Consider the following 17,629-nt stretch of genomic DNA (forward strand, 5'->3'; position numbering starts at 1 on the left):
ATCCATTCCTGTCAACCTGATACATTTGCTGGTTCCAAATTTTGCAATCTATTTTCAGATGTAAAACGAGAGAGGGGGGCAGTTAATAAGGAAATGGCCTTGGGTACTAACTAGGGTCAAGGCCATGCTAGTACGAGTAAACCCTTTACCACCACTGGCTTGAGGCCAGCAGCTCCCCAGTCCTCCGCGGTCTATCTGGAGCTGCGCCCAGCGGGGACTCTGCCCCACTCCCAAGCTACCTCTGTGCCGCGGAGTCCGCTCAGCCCTGAGTCCTCCCGGGAGCAGGGGGGCAGAACTGAGCGGCCGCCCGGAGCTTGGCGGGAGGAGGGGCCGGGAAGGGGGAGGTGGGGAGATCCGGCTGGAGGGGAGGCTCCGACATCTCCTTCCTTCCTGGTTCCTGCAGCAGCTGCTGCCACTGCTCAGGCTCCGTGAGCAGGGAGCGGGCGACTGGGAGACGGTGACTCAGAGACAGAGCGGTGCGCGGGCCAAGGAGCACTGGCGTCCATGGACCCTGGGGTAAGGGGCCCGCGCTGCCTTTGGCTGACATTCCCCTGGCAGGCTTCCTCCCACCTGAAGCTGGCAGGTCTACCCCTCCGGAGACGGGGGTGGGAATGGAAGTGGAGATGGGGCACCCACTGGGCTCCCCTCGACCCTGCACCCTCTACTGACAGATCCTCCCCCTCCACCCGCCAGCAGTGAAGGGCCAGGATTCTAGGGGGCCAGGAAAGGACATGGAGATACCCAAACACCGGAAGAGTTTGGGAACTTTCAATGGCCAAATGCAGGAGTTTTACCCTGCAGGTTAGCCTCTTGCACTCCGGGCCCCTCCATCCCTACCTCCTGGCCACCACTGCCCCATCGCATCCCTGTCCCTTCCCGGCCTTTGCTCCTCAGGGGCTTGGTGGCTCCATTGGAAGATCTGAGCTGTTTCCCCAGCCTTGGGCCAGCCTCGCCCCTCCAGTCCCCTCCCTGCTTCACACACACAGAGCCTCATGCATTATTGATCTCCTCGTGGAGCCAGGATGGCCAGGGCTGATGCCAAAGGCGCCTGTGGGCACTGCTGTGGGACCTGTGTGGACCTTGGCATGTTCTTGGCCACCTCTTCTCCCGCCCACAGTGCCTCAAGGGCCTGGTCCCCTGCTCTCTCTGGACGGGTGTTACTTCTCAGGGACCCCAAAGACTGGGATGGTAGAATGGAGGTTTGTGGGACACCAAGGGTCTTAGGTGGGCATCCTAGGGTGGAGGCACAGAGAACAGTGGGGGCTGGCTCAGGCCTCAGTTTCCCGATACAGAAAACAGGATCTGAAGACTGATTAGTGGGGAGTCCAGATGGCAGACGAGTCTCCAACCCATGAGAGCAGGTGGAGGAGTGCCCAGGGGTCCTGAAGGAGGAGAAGCCGGATTGAGATCTTGCTTGTCCAGTCTCTGAATTCCTCTGCCCTTTTTTAGTCTCTTTTTTCACTCCCATGCCTCATTCCTCGTCACTCCCCCGCCCCCCCCAGGGAATCCTCCAGAGAAAGCACTGAGTGTTTCCTAGAGCCTGAGAATGTGGGCCTAAGGTGGGGCTGGGTGGACTTGTGTGGTTTTCTCTTGGCGCTGGCCTGCAGGCTGTGTGCTAACTCACCTCTCAGAGAGCAGTGGCTGGAGCTGGAGGGTGTAGACAGGGACACCCGCCCGGGGTGGGGAAGGGACAGACTCAGAGAGGCAGGGCAGGTGAGCAGAAGATGTTGGTGAGCTCTTATTTCAGAGGGTGCGGGAAGGGTTGGAGGTGTGGAAGGTGATAGCAGGGCCTGTGCTAATGGGGTCTCTCTCTCTCTCTCTCTCTCTCTCGCTTCAAGGGTCCCCTGAGGACAAGGTGACACCCTTCTCCCTCCACCCTGCTCTACCTACTCAGCAGGGAGTGGCAGCTCCCATCTACATGGACTTCCAAGAGAGGGTTCCTAACTCCTTGGCAGAGAACATTCAGTCTACAAAGCCCAGCAGTGCCCTGCAGGTCTGAGACGGGGAAGCAGGCAGTGGGCGGATGGGGCTTGGCCCACAAGTTGGGGGCAGATCTGGTCACCTCACCAGCCGCTGTCCTACCATCTGTCCTGGCCTGCAGGCCTCTGAGCTGTGGGAGGTGGTGGAGGAGCCTCGGGGCAGGCTCTCGGGAGCAGAGGGTATCATGCCTGAGAGGCAGGAAGGCCACCTGCTCAAGAAAAGGAAGTGGCCTCTGAAGGGCTGGCACAAGGTAGCGTGGGCAGGGCAAAGGGAGGGGCCAGATGTGGGGGCGGGCGGGGGATGCCTGGTAGGGGGGGAGAGGCTGTGGGCCGTACTGGGGCTGTGTGTGGAGGAGAAGAAAAGTCCATGTGTGTGGTTGCTCTCTCCCCCTACCCTTTTCTCTCGGCACCCCACCCCCACCCCCACACTGGGTTCTTGTTCCTTCTGGGCAACGTCACAGAGATACTTTGTGCTTGAGGACGGAATCCTTCAATATGCAACAACGCGGCAAGAGGTGAGTCAGGGCCTCTGCTGGGGGCTGCGGGCTGATTTGGGGCCCAGAATATTCTGAATAGGCAGGGGGTTTCTGGCATCCACCAGAGCAGGGTCTGAATCCCGGGTACACCACTTCTGGAAGTGGGGTCTCGGACAAGTCATTTCCCTGGGCCTCAACTCCCTCGTCTCTAAGATCGAGAGGGTATGATTCCCTGTTTTGTGGTTCGTCTTGGAAAGGGCCCTTGGGACAGTGCCTGGCACAAAATAAGTGCCCAGGAAACGGGACCTTTATCATCTTTACCCTTGTCTCATTCTCGTGCTGGGAATAGGTCCTGAAGGCCAACAGGCTCAAGATCTCTTTCTGTGAGAGGGTGTTTCCCTACTCAGTCATGGGGTTCTTGAGATTAGTTTTCCTTGCTCTGTGACTCCCTTGTTCAGACGTCATGGGGTGCTCTGTGCACAGGAGGACAACTGACAAGTCCCTGCTGATACTGTGACTTGGGCACGACGGTGAACCGGCTGCCTGGCCCTTGAGCCTAGGGTCGCCTCAGGGAGATGGTGGCCCTGTGGCCCTGAGGGCCTAAAAACAGTCCCATTTTCCCCTGCCAAATATCCGCCCTAGATCACCAAGGGGAAGCTTCATGGCTCCATTGACGTCCGACTGTCTGTTATGTCCATCAACAAAAAGGCTCAGCGCATTGACCTTGACACTGAAGACAACATTTACCACCTCAAGGTGACACCCATGGGAGCTAAGGGGTGGCTTGGACTCCAGCCCAGCAGAGACACTAGGGCACACAGGAGAGAGGGGCAGGGGCCGAGGGTCTGCCCCTGAGGTTAACCACAAGGAGTTCCCATTGTGTACCACAGCCAACGGCAAGGCCTGCCTCTTGGTTGGTCCATTAACAGGCATAGAGCTCAGGGCTGAGACACCTGGGGAAACTGTGCTCTGCCGCCCCGCAAGGAGCCTTTGCACAAGCCGGGGACGGCAGGGGGAGACTTGCGTGCCTGGGAAGCAGAGCCCTGACTTCTCGCCCCTGGGAAGCGATCCTTCCTTTCATGATTCCCTCCCTGTCTCCACCACTTCTGCAGATCAAATCCCAGGACCTGTTCCAGAGCTGGGTGGCCCAGCTGCGTGCCCACCGCCTCGCCCAGCGCCTCGACATGCCCCGAGGCTCGCTGCCCAGCACCGCTCACCGGAAGGTAAGGGAGGTCCTGGGCGGGGGCAGATGACATGGGGATTCAGGGGTGGCAGCTTCAGGCAACTGTGATATCCAGGGAGGGGGGCACTGCCCTGCCTCACACTTGACTCACCCCACAGGCTCCTGGTGCCCAGCTTCCGGCAGCGGGCAGCTCTTCAGCTCTCCCTGGGGTCGGGCCTCGGGAAAAGGTGTCTTCCTGGCTGAGGGACAGTGATGGGCTAGATCGCTGCTCTCATGGTAAGGGGCCCCTCTGTGGGCAGGGCCTGTGCCGTCAGGTCTGGGGGGTGTCAACAGTCATGAGAAGGGCGAACCGTTACCTCCAGCCCTGCCTCCGGGAACCTGGGCTGACGGAGGAGACACACTCGGGCTCCAAGCCGACAGGGTCTACTCAGGCCTGCCCTGGGGAGCACCAACCTCACTGCGGACAGCAGGCCTTGTGCCTCAGGCACATAGACAGGACTGGGCGCTGGTTCTCACAGACAAGAAGATACGGAAAGCCAGTCAGGGAGGGGTCCTGCAGAGCAATGTCAGAGAAGGCTATAGAACCCGTTCCTGGAGTAGGCAGCTGAGATGTTGGCCTGGGAGAGGGAGGAGTGCCAGCGAGCGGGGACAGAGAGTCAGGGCTCCCCCCCACCCACCTGCAGCCTGTGCGGAGGCGGCAGAGTTAAGGTATATTATGGGGACCAAGGATGCCAGCCCTCTTGGGAAACCAGTGCAAGGCCAGACCAGGGGTGGGAACTGGGAACTGCTTTGGCATCCTGAGCCGGGGAGGGGGGAACACAGTGTCTGCGGCTGTCCGCAGGTGGCAGGAGGAGGAAGGGGAGCCAAGGGACAGACTCCGGGGTGCACAGGCACTGCTGGGAGAGGGACGTCCACGTTCATTCTTCCCACAGAGCTCTCTGAGTGTCAGGGGAAGCTCCAGGAGCTACACAGGCTCCTCCAGAGCCTGGAGTCCCTGCACCGAATCCCCTCGGCCCCTGTTATCCCCACGCACCAGGTGAGGGCCAGGGGCGGGGCCTGGGGGACTCTTCTGCTTGGCGCCTTCACCCTCACCACTCCCCCAGGGACAGGTCCCCAGGCTCCCTCAGGTGCTGCGGGTTCCTGGAGAGCCTCGCATCTGCCTAGTTGACCCACCTCCCATCTCCAGACCGCCTCAGGGTTGTCTCTCTGCCCCTCTGGAGTGACCCTTGCCTGCCGTGCCCACGCCTCCACTAGCGTGCCATCTTCTTCCTCTGGGACAGCAGATGTCCCTGTGCCCTCCTCCACGGCCATCGTCCCATCCCCTGGCTTGCATGGTTGCTGCCCTTCCCCACCCCCCACCTCCCACCTTTGACTTGCTAGGCCTCGGTGACAACCGAGAGACCCAAGAAGGGGAAACGGACCAGCCGCATGTGGTGCACACAGAGTTTCGCAAAGGACGACACCATTGGACGGGTGAGGTGGGGTGTGGACCCAAGTCACTGGGGTGGGGTGCCCTGGAGGAGGCCGTCACCTTTGACCCCTCTCCCTCACCCGCAGGTTGGTCGTCTCCACGGCTCTGTTCCCAACCTGTCTCGCTACCTGGAGTCCCGGGACCCCTCAGGCCCCCGCGGGCTGCCGCCTCCGGACTATGCCCACCTGCAGCGTACTTTCTGGGCCCTGGCCCAGAAGGGTGAGTGTGTGCTGTGGGGGTGGGGGACAGGCAGGGAGAGGGAGAGGAAGAGTCTGATGCCTGCCCCTGCCCCACAGTGCACAACTCCCTCAGCAGCGTCCTGGCTGCCCTCACTGCTGAATGGGACCGACTGAGGGACCTGCACCAGGGCTCAGAGCTGTCGCACACGGGGGTGAGGCTCATAGACAGGGGAGAGGATGGGAGGAAAGGGCTCGAAGTTGAGGACCGTAGGCTCGGAGAAGAGAGCAGAGCTGGGTCTGGGGAGAGAGTGGTTGGCAGAGAGCAGTATGGTGGGGTGGGGTGGGGAGGGCTTTGTCCTCCTGGCTCCCTGTCCCCTCACTCTCTCCGCGCAGGGCTCTGAGGCCTCAGCTGGCCCGAGGCGCCTCCACTCGCTCTCCGTCTCCTCAGACACCACTGCGGACTCCTTTAGCTCCCTCAACCCTGAGGAGGTAGGAGCCAGGCTTGGCTGTGGGGATCACTTCTCCTGCACCTTCTTTCTTAGCAGCACTGAAGGCATGGTTGGTCTTCAGACCCAAAACAGGGCCCAGAAAGCCTAGCTCCAACCCAGTTCATGTGACATCAGCAGCGGCCTCTCCTTGGTCATTCCTGCCCTGCCAGTATGCAGATTGCTTATACTTTTTTTTTTTTAAAGTAGATTCCACATGCAGTGTGCCCACCTCGGGGCTTGAACTCAGGGACCTGAGATCAAAACTTGAACTGAGATCAAGAGTCAGATGCCTGGGGCGCCTGGGTGGCTCAGTCACTTAAGCCACCGACCTCATCTCAGGTCATGATCTCACAGTTCGTGGGTTCGAGCCTTGTGTCGGGCTCTGTGCTGACAGCTCAGAGCCTGGAGCCTGTTTCTGATTCTGTGTCTCCCTCGCTCTCTGACCCTCCCCTGCTCACACTCTGTGTGTGTGTCTCTCTCAAAAATTAAAAAAATAAATAAATAAAAAAGAGTCAGATGCCTAATCTACTGAGACCCCCAGGTGTCCCAGAGTGCTTTTATGTTTTTTTTAAAGAGTTACTTATTTATTTTTTAATTTGAGAGAGACAGAGAGAGAGAGAGAGAGAAAGAGAGAATCTTAAGCAGGCTCCACACTCAGCACAGAGCCCAACTCAGGGCTCGATCCCATGACCTTGGGATAATGACCTGAGCTGAAGAGTAGAACCCTCAACTGACTGAGCCACCCAGGTGCCCGTGCTTTTACTTCTTTCAACCCTACAAGGCCACAATCATTACCCTCAAGTTCATGGTGGAGGAAACTAAGAATCTGTCCGATGGGCCCAGGAACCCCCAGCTGCAGATTGGCTGAGCTGGAACTTTGATGTTCTGAGCACGGACTCGGGCCAGGCTCTATGGGTTTGAATTTGGCTCCTTTGCTTTGTGACCCTGAGCTTCAGTGTCCTCATCTGCAAAGTAGGGAGTCATCATAGCACCTACTGCTTAGGGTGAGTGTTAGCATTGATGGCATTAATATACACGGAAGGCTTGGAACCCGACTCAGAGTTGAGTGCCTAGGCAGTGTGGGCAGGTCTTATGGAACCCACGTTTCCTTGCTCCCAGGCCCCAGTTCATCTGCTGCACCTTCATTTCCCACCACACTCTCCCTTCTGCGTCGTCTTCTGTTTGGCGGGCTCCACACTCAGGCGGTACAAGACCCCAGTATGCCTCCTCTCAAGGGAACTGTCAGGGCCAGGGAGCCCTGCCTGACACCTTGTCCTTCCCACAGCAAGAAGCCCTGTACATGAAGGGGCGTGGGCTGACCCCCCAGCTGTCCCAGAGCAGCGTCTTGTCCCTTGCCGATTCCCACACGGAGTTCTTTGATGCCTGTGAGGTTCTCCTCTCTGCCAGCTCTTCTGAGAACGAGGTGAGTGGGGGACAGCCCTGGGAAAATCGGGATGGGGTCCAGAGAGCCTAGGTTTGTAGGTTTCCCAAATCCTTTCTAACACCTCTGCTGTTCTCTCTGGTAACACGTCCAGACCTATTGGGTTTGTGTGGCTCTGCTCTGAAATCTCTGCTGGGGACCCTTCCTCCAGTTTGAGGTGCTTTATCCCCATGGGGTCCTCCCGAGACTGCTACCTCAGGCCCACCCCAGCCTTTTCCTGTGAGCGGGTCAGCCCTAGAACTGTCTCTAACCCCACCCCTGAACCCTGGATCTCAGCAGTGCCCTGCCCCCTTTCTCTGGTGTTTGCCAAGTCCCTGTGCTCCCTCCCCGCAGTGAGAGGGCCAGGTGTCCCCTCCCAAAGGTGCAGGGCACACTCCGTGATGTCCGTCTTAGGGCTCAGATACCCACCTCCCCCAAATACATGTCTTCCCCATTCCCGTCAAAAGACTAGCTGGGCAGGGTCTTGCTGAGCCCTGGGCACTGCCCAGCTGCCCAGGAGGCCCCATCTTCTCAGCCTGTCTTCTGTCCTGGCCCAGGGCTCAGAGGAGGAGGAGTCGTGCACCAGTGAAATCACCACCAGCCTGTCTGAGGAGGTGCTGGACCTCAGGGGAGCTGAACGCTACCAGAAAGGTACCAGCTGGGTGTGCAGGCATGGAGGGATTCAGAGGGAGGTACAAGTGGTGTTTGTCCACGGCCCAGACCTGTTGGGAGGCAGTCTGTGGTGGTGACTGGTGGGCTAGCAGCTTTGGATACTGACTCCAGAAGTGACCCCAGGAGATGCAGACGGCTAAGCTGTGAGCTACAGAATGTTCTAGAAGCGGCTCCGAGGTGGATCAGGCTTGGCCTGGGGGCTAGCGGCCAGTGCAGTCTTTGGAAAAGACTGGCATGGGGCCTGATACAGACAGAAACGGATGGTCGTGCCTTGCCACTCTTTAGCAGTGTGGCTTTGTACATGTTATTTTACTTCTTGGAGCCTCTTTCCTCCTCTGTAAAATGGGCTGAACAATCTGTATCCCAACATTGGTTTGTGGAGGGGAACTAAAGGCCAGGGTGGGGGCTCAGGAATGGCTTTTGGGGTTCAGGGTTTCCAGCAGTGGGAGCCGCCCTGTCTGAGTGGTTTCTGGCCCTGCCACCAGCTAAAGCCCCTGGGGAGCTCGTCTGCAGAGTCCAGAGGGCGCTTGGAAAGGTATCCAGGGGCGGCGCTGGGGCCAGCTGTGTGCCCGCCAGGTCTGGATGCCCTGCGGGAGGGAGAGTGACGTGGCTGCGTGGCGGGCCCAGGGGCGTGTGTTCCAGGGAGAGCTGCGGGGCCACCGCGTCGCCGCTGCCTGCCAGCAGCCAGCGGGCCAGGGGCAGACGTGAGCCTGTGGAACATACTTCGGAACAACATCGGCAAGGACCTGTCCAAGGTGTCGATGCCTGTGCAGCTCAACGAGCCGCTCAACACTCTGCAGCGGCTCTGCGAGGAGCTGGAGTACAGCAGCCTCCTGGACCAGGCCAGCCGCGTGGCGGACCCCTGCGAGCGCATGGTACCCCCGGAACTCCTGGCGGGGCTCCCCCACACCCTCTGAAGCTCCACCTCGGCCCCCATCCTTGCTTGCAGTGGGGTGGCACCCCCCCTTCTCTGCAAACCCCCAGCGGCATGTCCCCCACACCCCCCCATTGGCATCTCCTCCCTCTCTGGCAGGATCTCCCCACCACACCCCAATGGCATCTCCTGACCCCTTCCCAGTGGCATCTCACCCCCCCAGCATGTCTCCCCTCCCCCCCAGCGGCATCTCCTTGCCCTTCTGCCCACAGGTGTACATCGCAGCCTTTGCCGTCTCTGCCTACTCCTCCACGTACCACCGAGCAGGCTGTAAGCCCTTCAACCCTGTCCTGGGGGAGACCTACGAGTGTGAGCGGCCTGACCGAGGCTTCCGCTTCATCAGTGAGCAGGTGTGGGCCGCAGAAGAAGAGGGGCCCTCAGGGGTGGCTGGGGCTTCCGAGGGGCCAGGGTCTGGGAGAGTAAGCTCAGGGCGGCTGGCCCTGTGCCGGGCCCTGGGCCACATGGCGGTGGAGCAGAGGGCTCTCTGCTCCAGGGAGCTCCCTGCGAGTGTGGGGGATGGACTTGAAATGGGGAGTTACTATACCATGTTCTAGAGCTGGGACCCCACTATTCAGCAGGGAAGGCGTGCTGTAGGGGCTGATTCTTGACCCAAGTCTTGAGGGAGGAGTTGAGTGCACCAAGAGTTCGAGGGTGCAGATACTGGGAAGCTCCAGACGGTGTAAAGGAGCAGATGGAGCATGTCTAGGACGAGTGAGAGACACAACTGGACGGCAAGACAGGACTAAGGCCTGAGAGCCCTGCAGGCAGAGCGGTTCCCTTCCATGGGGGGTCGTCGGCGGGTTTTAGGCAGTAGAGTGACATGCTCCGTATAAAGACATTGCACTTTATAAAGAACACTCGGGCCGTGGTGTGTGAATGGGTCAGAGAAAGCCTTTAGGAGGCCATTTCAGTCATCCCTGTGAGAGCTGACAAAGACCTACACTTAGGCGGTGGCATCTAGACTGTGAGGAAATTGGATTCAGGGACTGTGTTGTGTCGCCTTTGACAGGACCCGGTGGTCAACAGAATGTGTTACAAGTAAGGGATCGGGGAGGTGCTCGATGAGCTGACTCGATGAGAAGCTGGAGATGACCTTGAATTTCTGGTTTGGGGGTTCGGCAGGTGTGTGGCAGTGCCAGTTAACGAGATGGGAAGTATGTGAGGAAGGTGACTGAACTAGGGAGTCTCCCTGTCTACGTGGGCTTGACTTCCATGGGAGGCCCTGGGCCATGTGGGCACAGAGCTCCTCTGGGAGCACAGGCGGAGGCTGACAGGCCCCGGAGTCACCAGCCTAGAGCACGGGTGATGTCACGGGCTGCTCATGGGAGAGGGTCTGAGCAAGGTGGGCAGGGAAGGTGGAGGAGCGGAGGCCAAGGGGTGCAGGCAGAGGGTCCACAGGACTTTGGTTGGTTTACTGAGTGAGGGAGGTTTCTGAGAAGGGCTGTGGGCTGAGGCTGGGTTACAGTGGGTGGATAGAAAAAAGAAGGAAAGTAGAGAAGAACGAGACTTTAAAAAATTAAAATTCAGGGCCCCTGGGTGGCCCAGTCAGTTAAGCATCTGACTTCAGCTCAGGTCATGATCTCATGGTCCTTGAGTTCAAACGCCACATCGGGCTCTGTGTCAACATCTTAGAGCCTGGAGCCTGCTTCAGATTCTGTGTCTCCCTCTCTCTCTGTTCCTCTCCTGCTCACGCTCTGTCTCTCTTTCTCTCAGAATGAAATTAAAAAAAACATTTAAAAATTAAAAAAAATTTAAAATTAAATGGGGTACCTGACTGGCTCAGTCAGTGGAATGCACAACTCTTGATCTTGGGGTTGTGAGTTCGAGCCTGGTGTTGGGCACAGAGCTTACTGTAAAATAAAAAGTTAAAATAGAGAAAAATGAAGATCATTTCCAAAAAAGTTCACCAGGAGAGAAAGGAGAGAGAGAGAGGGTTTCAGCCAGAGGTGAGGATAGAGCTGAAGCAGGTTTTTTGTTTGTTTAGATCTTAAGTGTTTTTGAAAACATAGTGAAAAGGTCCTATAGTACGGTAGTGTGTCCAATAGGAAGTGACCCCTGACCCCCACCTCGCCCTTCTGAGGCGACAGCCGCCAGTGTTTGTTTTGTGCAAATGTGAGCAAACGTGTGCGCATCCAGAAAGGAAAGGTTTACTTTTTTTTTTTAATGGAAGAAACATGAAATACTTCTTTCTTTTTTTTTGTTTTGGTTTTTTGTTTTTTGAGAGAGGGTACAAGTAAGTGAGGGGCAGAGAGAGAGAGAGAGAGAGAGAAGTGGGGTTCAAGGTCACCTGATGTGGGGTTCACTCTCATGAACCATGAGATTATGACCTGAGCCACAGTCCAATGCTTAGATGACGGAGCCACCCATGTGCCCTGATATTTCCTTTTTTATTTATTTATTTTTTTAAACTTTTTTTAATGTTTTATTTATTTTTGATACAGAGAGAGACAGAGCATGAGAGGGGGAGGGGCAGAGAGAGAAGGAGACACAGAATCTGAAGCAGGCTCCAGGCTCTGAGCTGGCTGTCAGCACAGAGCCTGACGCAGGGCTCAAACCCACGAACATGAGATCTGACCTGAGCTGAAGCTGGAGGCTTAACCGACTGAGCCACCCAGGCGCCCCATGATATTTCCTTTTTTAAAAAAATGTTTGTTTATTTATTTTGAGAGAGAGAGGATCCCAAGAGGGCTCCCTGCTCTCAGCACAGAGCTCAACTCAGGGCTGGACCTCATGAACCGTGAGATCATGACCTGAGCCTAAATAAAGAGTCAGACGCTCAACTTACTGAGCCACCCAGGCGCCCCAGGAGATACTTCTATTCAGAGGAAAGAGAAAAGCAGGGGGTGGGAGGAGGGAGGAGCCTGCAGGGAGGGGTGGGAGGCACCAGCAGGAGGAGGAAGGTCCCGGCCTGGCAGCGGGTTCAGGGGCCAAGGGTCAGGGTGGGAGCCATAAATTGGTGGGAGGAGTTGCCTTCGCTATTCTCCCCCTGAGGGTGAGCATACCAATGTGGTTTGAAGGGGATGGGTTGGGTGTGGGTCCTCAGAGAAGGATTGAGCCCAGGTGTAGACAGAGCATAGCATTAGAAGTTTCCAAGTATGCGCTCCGTGTGTTCCTCGGCCCATTGGGGGTGTCTGAAGAGCAGAGACCCAGGGGCGGCTCAGAGGAGGCCGATGCCAGGTGTGGTGCCAAGTGGTGGCAGCAGGTTGTGCAGGGTGCTGTGAGAGGGTCGAGGTGATAGACCAATGTCAGCCATGGGGGGTGGGGTAGATGGTGGTGGAGCAGGGTGGACAGGCCACAACGAAGCAGAGTGGACGGAAGTCTTGGGAGGAGTCATGGGCCATGGAGAATGGGGAGAGAGGCAAGGCTGCAGGCTTTGGGATACCCAAGTTCAAGTTCCAGACATGGAGCCGTCGTGAGGAGGGCAAGGCCAGGTGTTCCGGAGGCTGTGATGATGGTGAAGGAGAAGGCGGTGAGGGAGGAGGGTCCCCAGGAGGGCTGGCATTGGGGTAGAGCCCAGGAGGAGACCTCACCTGTCACTGCTAGGGGACTTAGAAGGCTTGGACAGGGGCACCGGAGCTCCAGAAGGGAGTGAGAGAGAAGGGGGCATGTGAAGCCTCACGAGAACAGAGAGGGCAGTGGGATGTGGGTGGTGGCTGAGGATGACAGAGGCAAGAGACCTGGGACCAACTGGCCTTCTGGTTTGGAGGGGAGCTGGGAATGGAGATAAGGGGCTTTGGGAAGCCCTGGGGCGAGGAGCAGACCCCACAGTCCTCAGGGGCAGCAGCCAGAGACCTTCTTTCCTCACTAAGGTCTCCCACCACCCCCCCATCTCGGCATGCCATGCAGAGTCTGAGAACTTCATCTTCTGGCAAGGTGAGGAGTTGTGGGGGCATGGGAGGGCAGACGTGAGGGTGAAGGGCAGATGAGGGAGGGTCCGGTCTCATTTCTCCCTCTCCCAACCCAACTCCAGACATGAAGTGGAAGAACAAGTTCTGGGGCAAATCCTTGGAGATTGTGCCTGTGGGGACCGTCAATGTCAGCCTGCCCAGGTGGGTGTCCCTAAGTGCTCTGCAGTCAGGCCCAGCCCACAGGCCCCCCTCCAGGCCAGGGTGGCGAGGTGGTGGGGGCAGGATAGAAAGGTTTGGCCTGAAGCTGGTTGCGGTGGGGCAGTGTCTGTACGTCTCACACCTATTTTCACAGCCGTTGTGCATACAGAAACGTGAAAAATCTTAGAACGGTAGAGCTGGAAGGGCTCACCGAGGTCATCTGACGCACTGGCTTTCACACTCTTTTGACCGTGACTCACCGGAGGAAATGCATTTGAGACTTCAAGCCAATGCACAGGCACACCCACACTCACACACAGACCCACAGAGACCTAAATTGATCTCAGGGCTGATCACAAACCATATTTGAGACACTGTCCTCTATCTCATGTCATTTTACAAATGGGGACAGCAGTGAGGGAAGAAGGGGGCTTACCGGGCATGGTCCAAGAGTTAGCCAGAGGCCAGTCCCGGGGCGGGAAGATCCTGGACTTCAGAGTCCAAAGTCCTGTCTGGCAGTCTTAATAATTATGCAAGCAACAAAAAGGTTTAATGCCTCAGAACTTTGAGTCTGCTCTTCCATAAAATAAGAGTAATGAGTAGTACCCAGAAGAAGGGGGGATTAAACAGGGTAACGGTGTGAACAAGCCTACCCTGGTCCCTGGCACCCATAGGCAGGGACCCTGCCTGTATTTATCCCCATGACTTAGGCATTCAGGAGCTTTCTCAATGAATGGAGATGTGTTGACTCAATATTTTCTGTGAGGCTGTTCTTATTTTAGTATTTTTTGTGTTTTATTTATTTTTGAGAGAGAGATTGCAAGTGGGAGAAGGGCAGAGAGAGAGAGAGAGAGAGAGAGAGAGAGGGAGACACAGGATCAGAAGGTGGCTCCAGGTTCTGAGCTATCAGCATAGAGCCCACTGTGGGGCTCAAACCCACAAGCTGTGAGATCATGACCTGAGCCGAAGTCGGATGCTTAACTGATTGAGCCACCCAGGCGCCCTGGGCTTCTTTATATTCTTCTTTATAAATATGTCATCCTTTTTGTTTTGTTTATATGTGTGTGTGTGTGTGTGTGTGTGTGTGTGTGTGTGTGTGTGTGTGTGTGTGTATACACACAGACACATATACTTTTTTAAAATTAACATTTATTTATTTTTGAGAGACAGAGAGAGACAGATCATGGGCAGGGGAGAGGCAGAGAGAACAGGAGACACAGAATCCGAAACAGGCTCCAGGCTCTGGGCTGTCAGCACAGAACCCGAAGCGGGGCTCGAACCCACAAACCGTGAGATCATGGCCTGACCTGAAGTCAAGAGTCAGACGCTTAACTGACTGAACCACCCAGGTGCCCTTATAAGTATGTCATCCTTCACGCAGAGGCAGAACCAGGACCGCAGGTCCCTTCCACAGACCACCTGACGGCCATCCTGGCTCAGGGTGGCCTTTGTTCCCAGGGCCAGCCAGCTGCCCTCCCCGGCTCTGTCTTTCTCAGGTTTGGGGACCACTTTGAGTGGAACAAGGTGACGTCCTGCATTCACAACATCCTGAGCGGCCAGCGCTGGATCGAGCACTACGGGGAGGTGCTCATCCGGAACACACAGGACAGCTCCTGTCACTGCAAAATCACCTTCTGCAAGGTGCGTGCCCCACCCCGCCCCTGCCTGTCTGCTGCCAGAGGCTCACCCTGGAGGCAGGGCCAGGGGACACTCCCTAAGTCCCCTGCCTCCACCCCTGCTCCAGGCCAAGTACTGGAGCTCTAACGTCCACGAGGTGCAGGGGGCCGTGTTCAGCCGGAGTGGCCGTGTCCTCCACCGACTCTCCGGGAAGTGGCACGAGGGGCTGTACCGGGGGTCCCTGCCCGGCGGCCAGTGCATCTGGAAACCCAGTAAGTGGGGTGGTCAGGGAGGGCCGGGCAGGGGTGAGGGCGACTATGGCACGGTCCACCAGCCCCAGCCCCTTGCCTTTCCCACCCCCCTCCCCAGACTCAATGCCCCCAGACCACGAGCGAAACTTCGGCTTCACTCAGTTTGCCTTGGAGCTGAACGAGCTGACGGCGGAGCTGAAACGGTCACTGCCTTCCACGGACACGCGGCTCCGGCCAGACCAGAGGTCAGTGTCAGGCGGGCCCCACCCTGGAGTGGCTGGGCTCCTCCCTCTTCCACATGAACTTCCTCACAGAGTCCTTCCCTCTTGACGTTGCCTCAGGGAGATGGGTCCTGTCTGGGGGCAGAGCTGGGCAGGGCACAGAGGCCTTGGGTTTGGGGGCGGTGGGGGCAGTTCCCCTGACTGCCATGTGGATGCCCAGGTACTTGGAGGAGGGGAACATCCAGGCCGCTGAAGCCCAGAAGAGAAGGATCGAGCAGCTTCAGCGGGACAGGCGCCGAGTGATGGAGGAGAACAACATCGTCCACCAGGCTCGCTTCTTCAGGTACTTCTGCTCTCTCCCCCGGCCTCTGCCTTCCAGGCTCTGCTCCACCTCCCCTACAGCCCCTTCTCGCTCTGAATGGGGGCGGCTCTGAGAGGCAGCCTCCGGGGCCCCTGGCCTTAGCTCTGGATACATGCCCCTGTCCTTCCCCCAGGCGGCAGACAGACAGCAGTGGGAAGGAGTGGTGGGTGACCAACAACACGTACTGGAGGCTGCGGGCCGAGCCAGGATACGGGAACCTGGACGGGGCCGTGCTCTGGTAGCCCTGGCCCTCAGGGGCAGGAGGCCCAGGCTCCTCCCTCCTGCCTCTACCTCCCACGGACCTCCCACTCACCGCCCTGGAGACCAAAGGGGCAGCCCTGGCTCTGGCTCTATCCCCTCTGCTGGCCAGAGGGGCTGCATCTCAGCCCACTGCCCACCCCCCACCCCTGCCTTCCGGTTTGGGGTGGGAAGCAGGATTCATGCTTCCCTAGTCTTGTTTCCCCAGACAACCAGCATGTAAGACCCTTCTTGCTCTGTCATTCCTGTTCTGTCCCCCTTGGGGTGCTTGGGAGAGACCCCAGGCTCTCCAGGATCTGTTCCCCATTTAGTGCCTTCCCAGGACACAGGTGACCCCTCGATGCTCCCCAGGCTTGCTCTGCCCAGGGCTCTGGCCCCGGCTGTGCAGTTGGAGTGAGTGAAGGAAAAGAGACAGCTTTTTCTCCCATGCCCGTCCCTCCCATGCCCCTCACCGGCATCGTCTCCCCTCTCCCCCGTGTCCCCCGCCCAGCGGGGCTCCTGTTGCTTGGTCCTTGGCAATCTCTCCCATCCTCCTGGACCCCTGTCTCCCAAACTGCAAAATGCCTGCAGCTTCCGGCTCCATCGGCCCTGGTCCTCAAGTGGGAGGAAACTTCAGCCACAGCTCGGCGGGTCCCTGCTTTGTGGATGACGCCTGTCTGAGAGGCAGGAAGCAAGTGGAGCCGGCAGGGCGCCTGGCCTCAGACCCCCCGGGAGTGAATGAGCGCGTGTGAGAGTGTGAGTTTGTGTAGGGGTGTGTGCATGTGTGCGTGTGCCTGTGTACTGCTTGCAGGCGAGCAGGGTCCCAATGTAGCCCAGATGGCCCCTGCTGGGGGCCCGCCACTGTTGCTGCTCATTTTCGCACAGTCTGCCTCTGATTAAGGTGAATTTGCAGTGACATTCCAAGCTCTAATAAAGACAGTCCCAAACTTGGGCCTGAGACGGTTCCTTTAAAACCACATGTGTTCAAACTCCAAAGGCTCACAGCTCCCCACTCGCCTGGGCTGAAAATCCCCTGTCCTCTCCCCCTTAATCCCCGCATCCTGTCCATTCTGTCTCAGAGGCCGGAGCCCTGGCCCCTTCTCTGGATTGCTCCGGGCTCAGGCTGGGCCCTTAGCGACCCTTGCCAGGACACTTGCCTCAACTCCCTCCCAAGCACCTCCATTCTGATGCTAGCCTTCAGGGTGATATTTTTAAAAAGAGGAGATGGAGTTGCCTCATGTCTGCCTCAAATACATTTATTGCTTCTGGGGACCTAGAGGAAAAACCCACACTCTTCAATCAGGCTGAAGGCTGTGTAGTCCGCGTCCCCCTCGGGCATTGGGTGCTGACCCCCACACTCAGCATCGATGGTCAGGTCTCTTCCCCCCGCAGATTGGTGAGCGTCCACAGAGAAGTGGAAGCGGAGATTGGGGGGGGGTTGTAAGGGACCAGGGAACAAGGCCAGCGAGACGTCTCCTGCTCCCCTACCCAGTCAAAGCTAAGTTCACATCCAAGCTCTGTCACCAAAGCTGTGTACAGGTCTTAGTCACGTGCCTTCTCTGTTTGAAGACTCCGTTCCTTCATTTGGTTTCTTTTATGTCCGAGGAGAATGTATGGGAAGGGGCCCAGGCTCCTGATGTCATCAGCTGTCTCAGCCCGTCACCCTGTCTCACTGCAATGACGGGCCCCCAGGTCCTGCTTTGGTTTCCCGGATGTGCCAAGAGCAAGTCACACTTTCTCTGGGTGGTGGGAATGTGTGTGGCAAGAGCAGAGGGGACCCTGGAGCCACGGCCCTTCCCATCCTAGTCCTTTTCCTTCCCCCCGCCCCCTCCACATTTCCACAGTCTATTTCCGAGGGCGTGAAGTTAAAATAAATACACTCCTCCTGACACCATGTACCAGAAAGAGCCTCAACCCATTCCAAAAAAAGCCAAAGCTTGCACACATTCAGCGTTTCTTTTTAATACAAGGTGTACCACCCTCCTCCCCTAGGCCCCTTCCGCTCAGAGAACACAGCACCTGACGGACCAGCTTGCGTTCAACTTCCCCATATTTAAAAAAAATTGGTTTTTTTAGTGTTTTATTTATTTTTGA

The 17,629-nt window shown here is 57.5% G+C and overlaps 1 protein-coding gene across 2 annotated transcripts; it reads left to right on the forward strand.

Annotated features, from left to right (window-relative positions):
- The first annotated feature begins 338 nt into the window (after nucleotides 1-338).
- OSBPL7 (oxysterol binding protein like 7) lies at nucleotides 339-16,487 on the forward strand. Of its 2 annotated transcripts, XM_029928148.1 has the most exons (23): nucleotides 342-516; nucleotides 1,839-1,993; nucleotides 2,102-2,230; nucleotides 2,441-2,494; nucleotides 3,098-3,211; nucleotides 3,568-3,678; nucleotides 3,797-3,914; nucleotides 4,571-4,674; nucleotides 5,019-5,111; nucleotides 5,196-5,328; nucleotides 5,406-5,500; nucleotides 5,682-5,777; nucleotides 7,062-7,199; nucleotides 7,754-7,847; nucleotides 8,496-8,743; nucleotides 9,015-9,152; nucleotides 12,612-12,675; nucleotides 12,773-12,851; nucleotides 14,345-14,489; nucleotides 14,593-14,737; nucleotides 14,835-14,961; nucleotides 15,158-15,280; nucleotides 15,432-16,487. In XM_029928148.1, the coding sequence occupies exons 2-23, from the start codon at nucleotides 1,919-1,921 to the stop codon at nucleotides 15,538-15,540; spliced, it is 2,532 nt and encodes an 843-aa protein (XP_029784008.1). In that variant the 5' UTR covers nucleotides 342-516; nucleotides 1,839-1,918; the 3' UTR covers nucleotides 15,541-16,487. The 2 variants fall into 2 exon arrangements, with proteins under 2 accessions (XP_029784009.1, XP_029784008.1); XM_029928149.1 differs by lacking the exon at nucleotides 15,432-16,487 and having other exon boundaries at nucleotides 339-516; nucleotides 14,879-14,961; nucleotides 15,158-15,274.
- The last annotated feature ends 1,142 nt before the right edge of the window (nucleotides 16,488-17,629 follow it).

This window comes from Suricata suricatta, chromosome 17, assembly GCF_006229205.1.
Source record: "Suricata suricatta isolate VVHF042 chromosome 17, meerkat_22Aug2017_6uvM2_HiC, whole genome shotgun sequence".
Lineage (NCBI taxonomy): Eukaryota > Metazoa > Chordata > Mammalia > Carnivora > Herpestidae > Suricata > Suricata suricatta.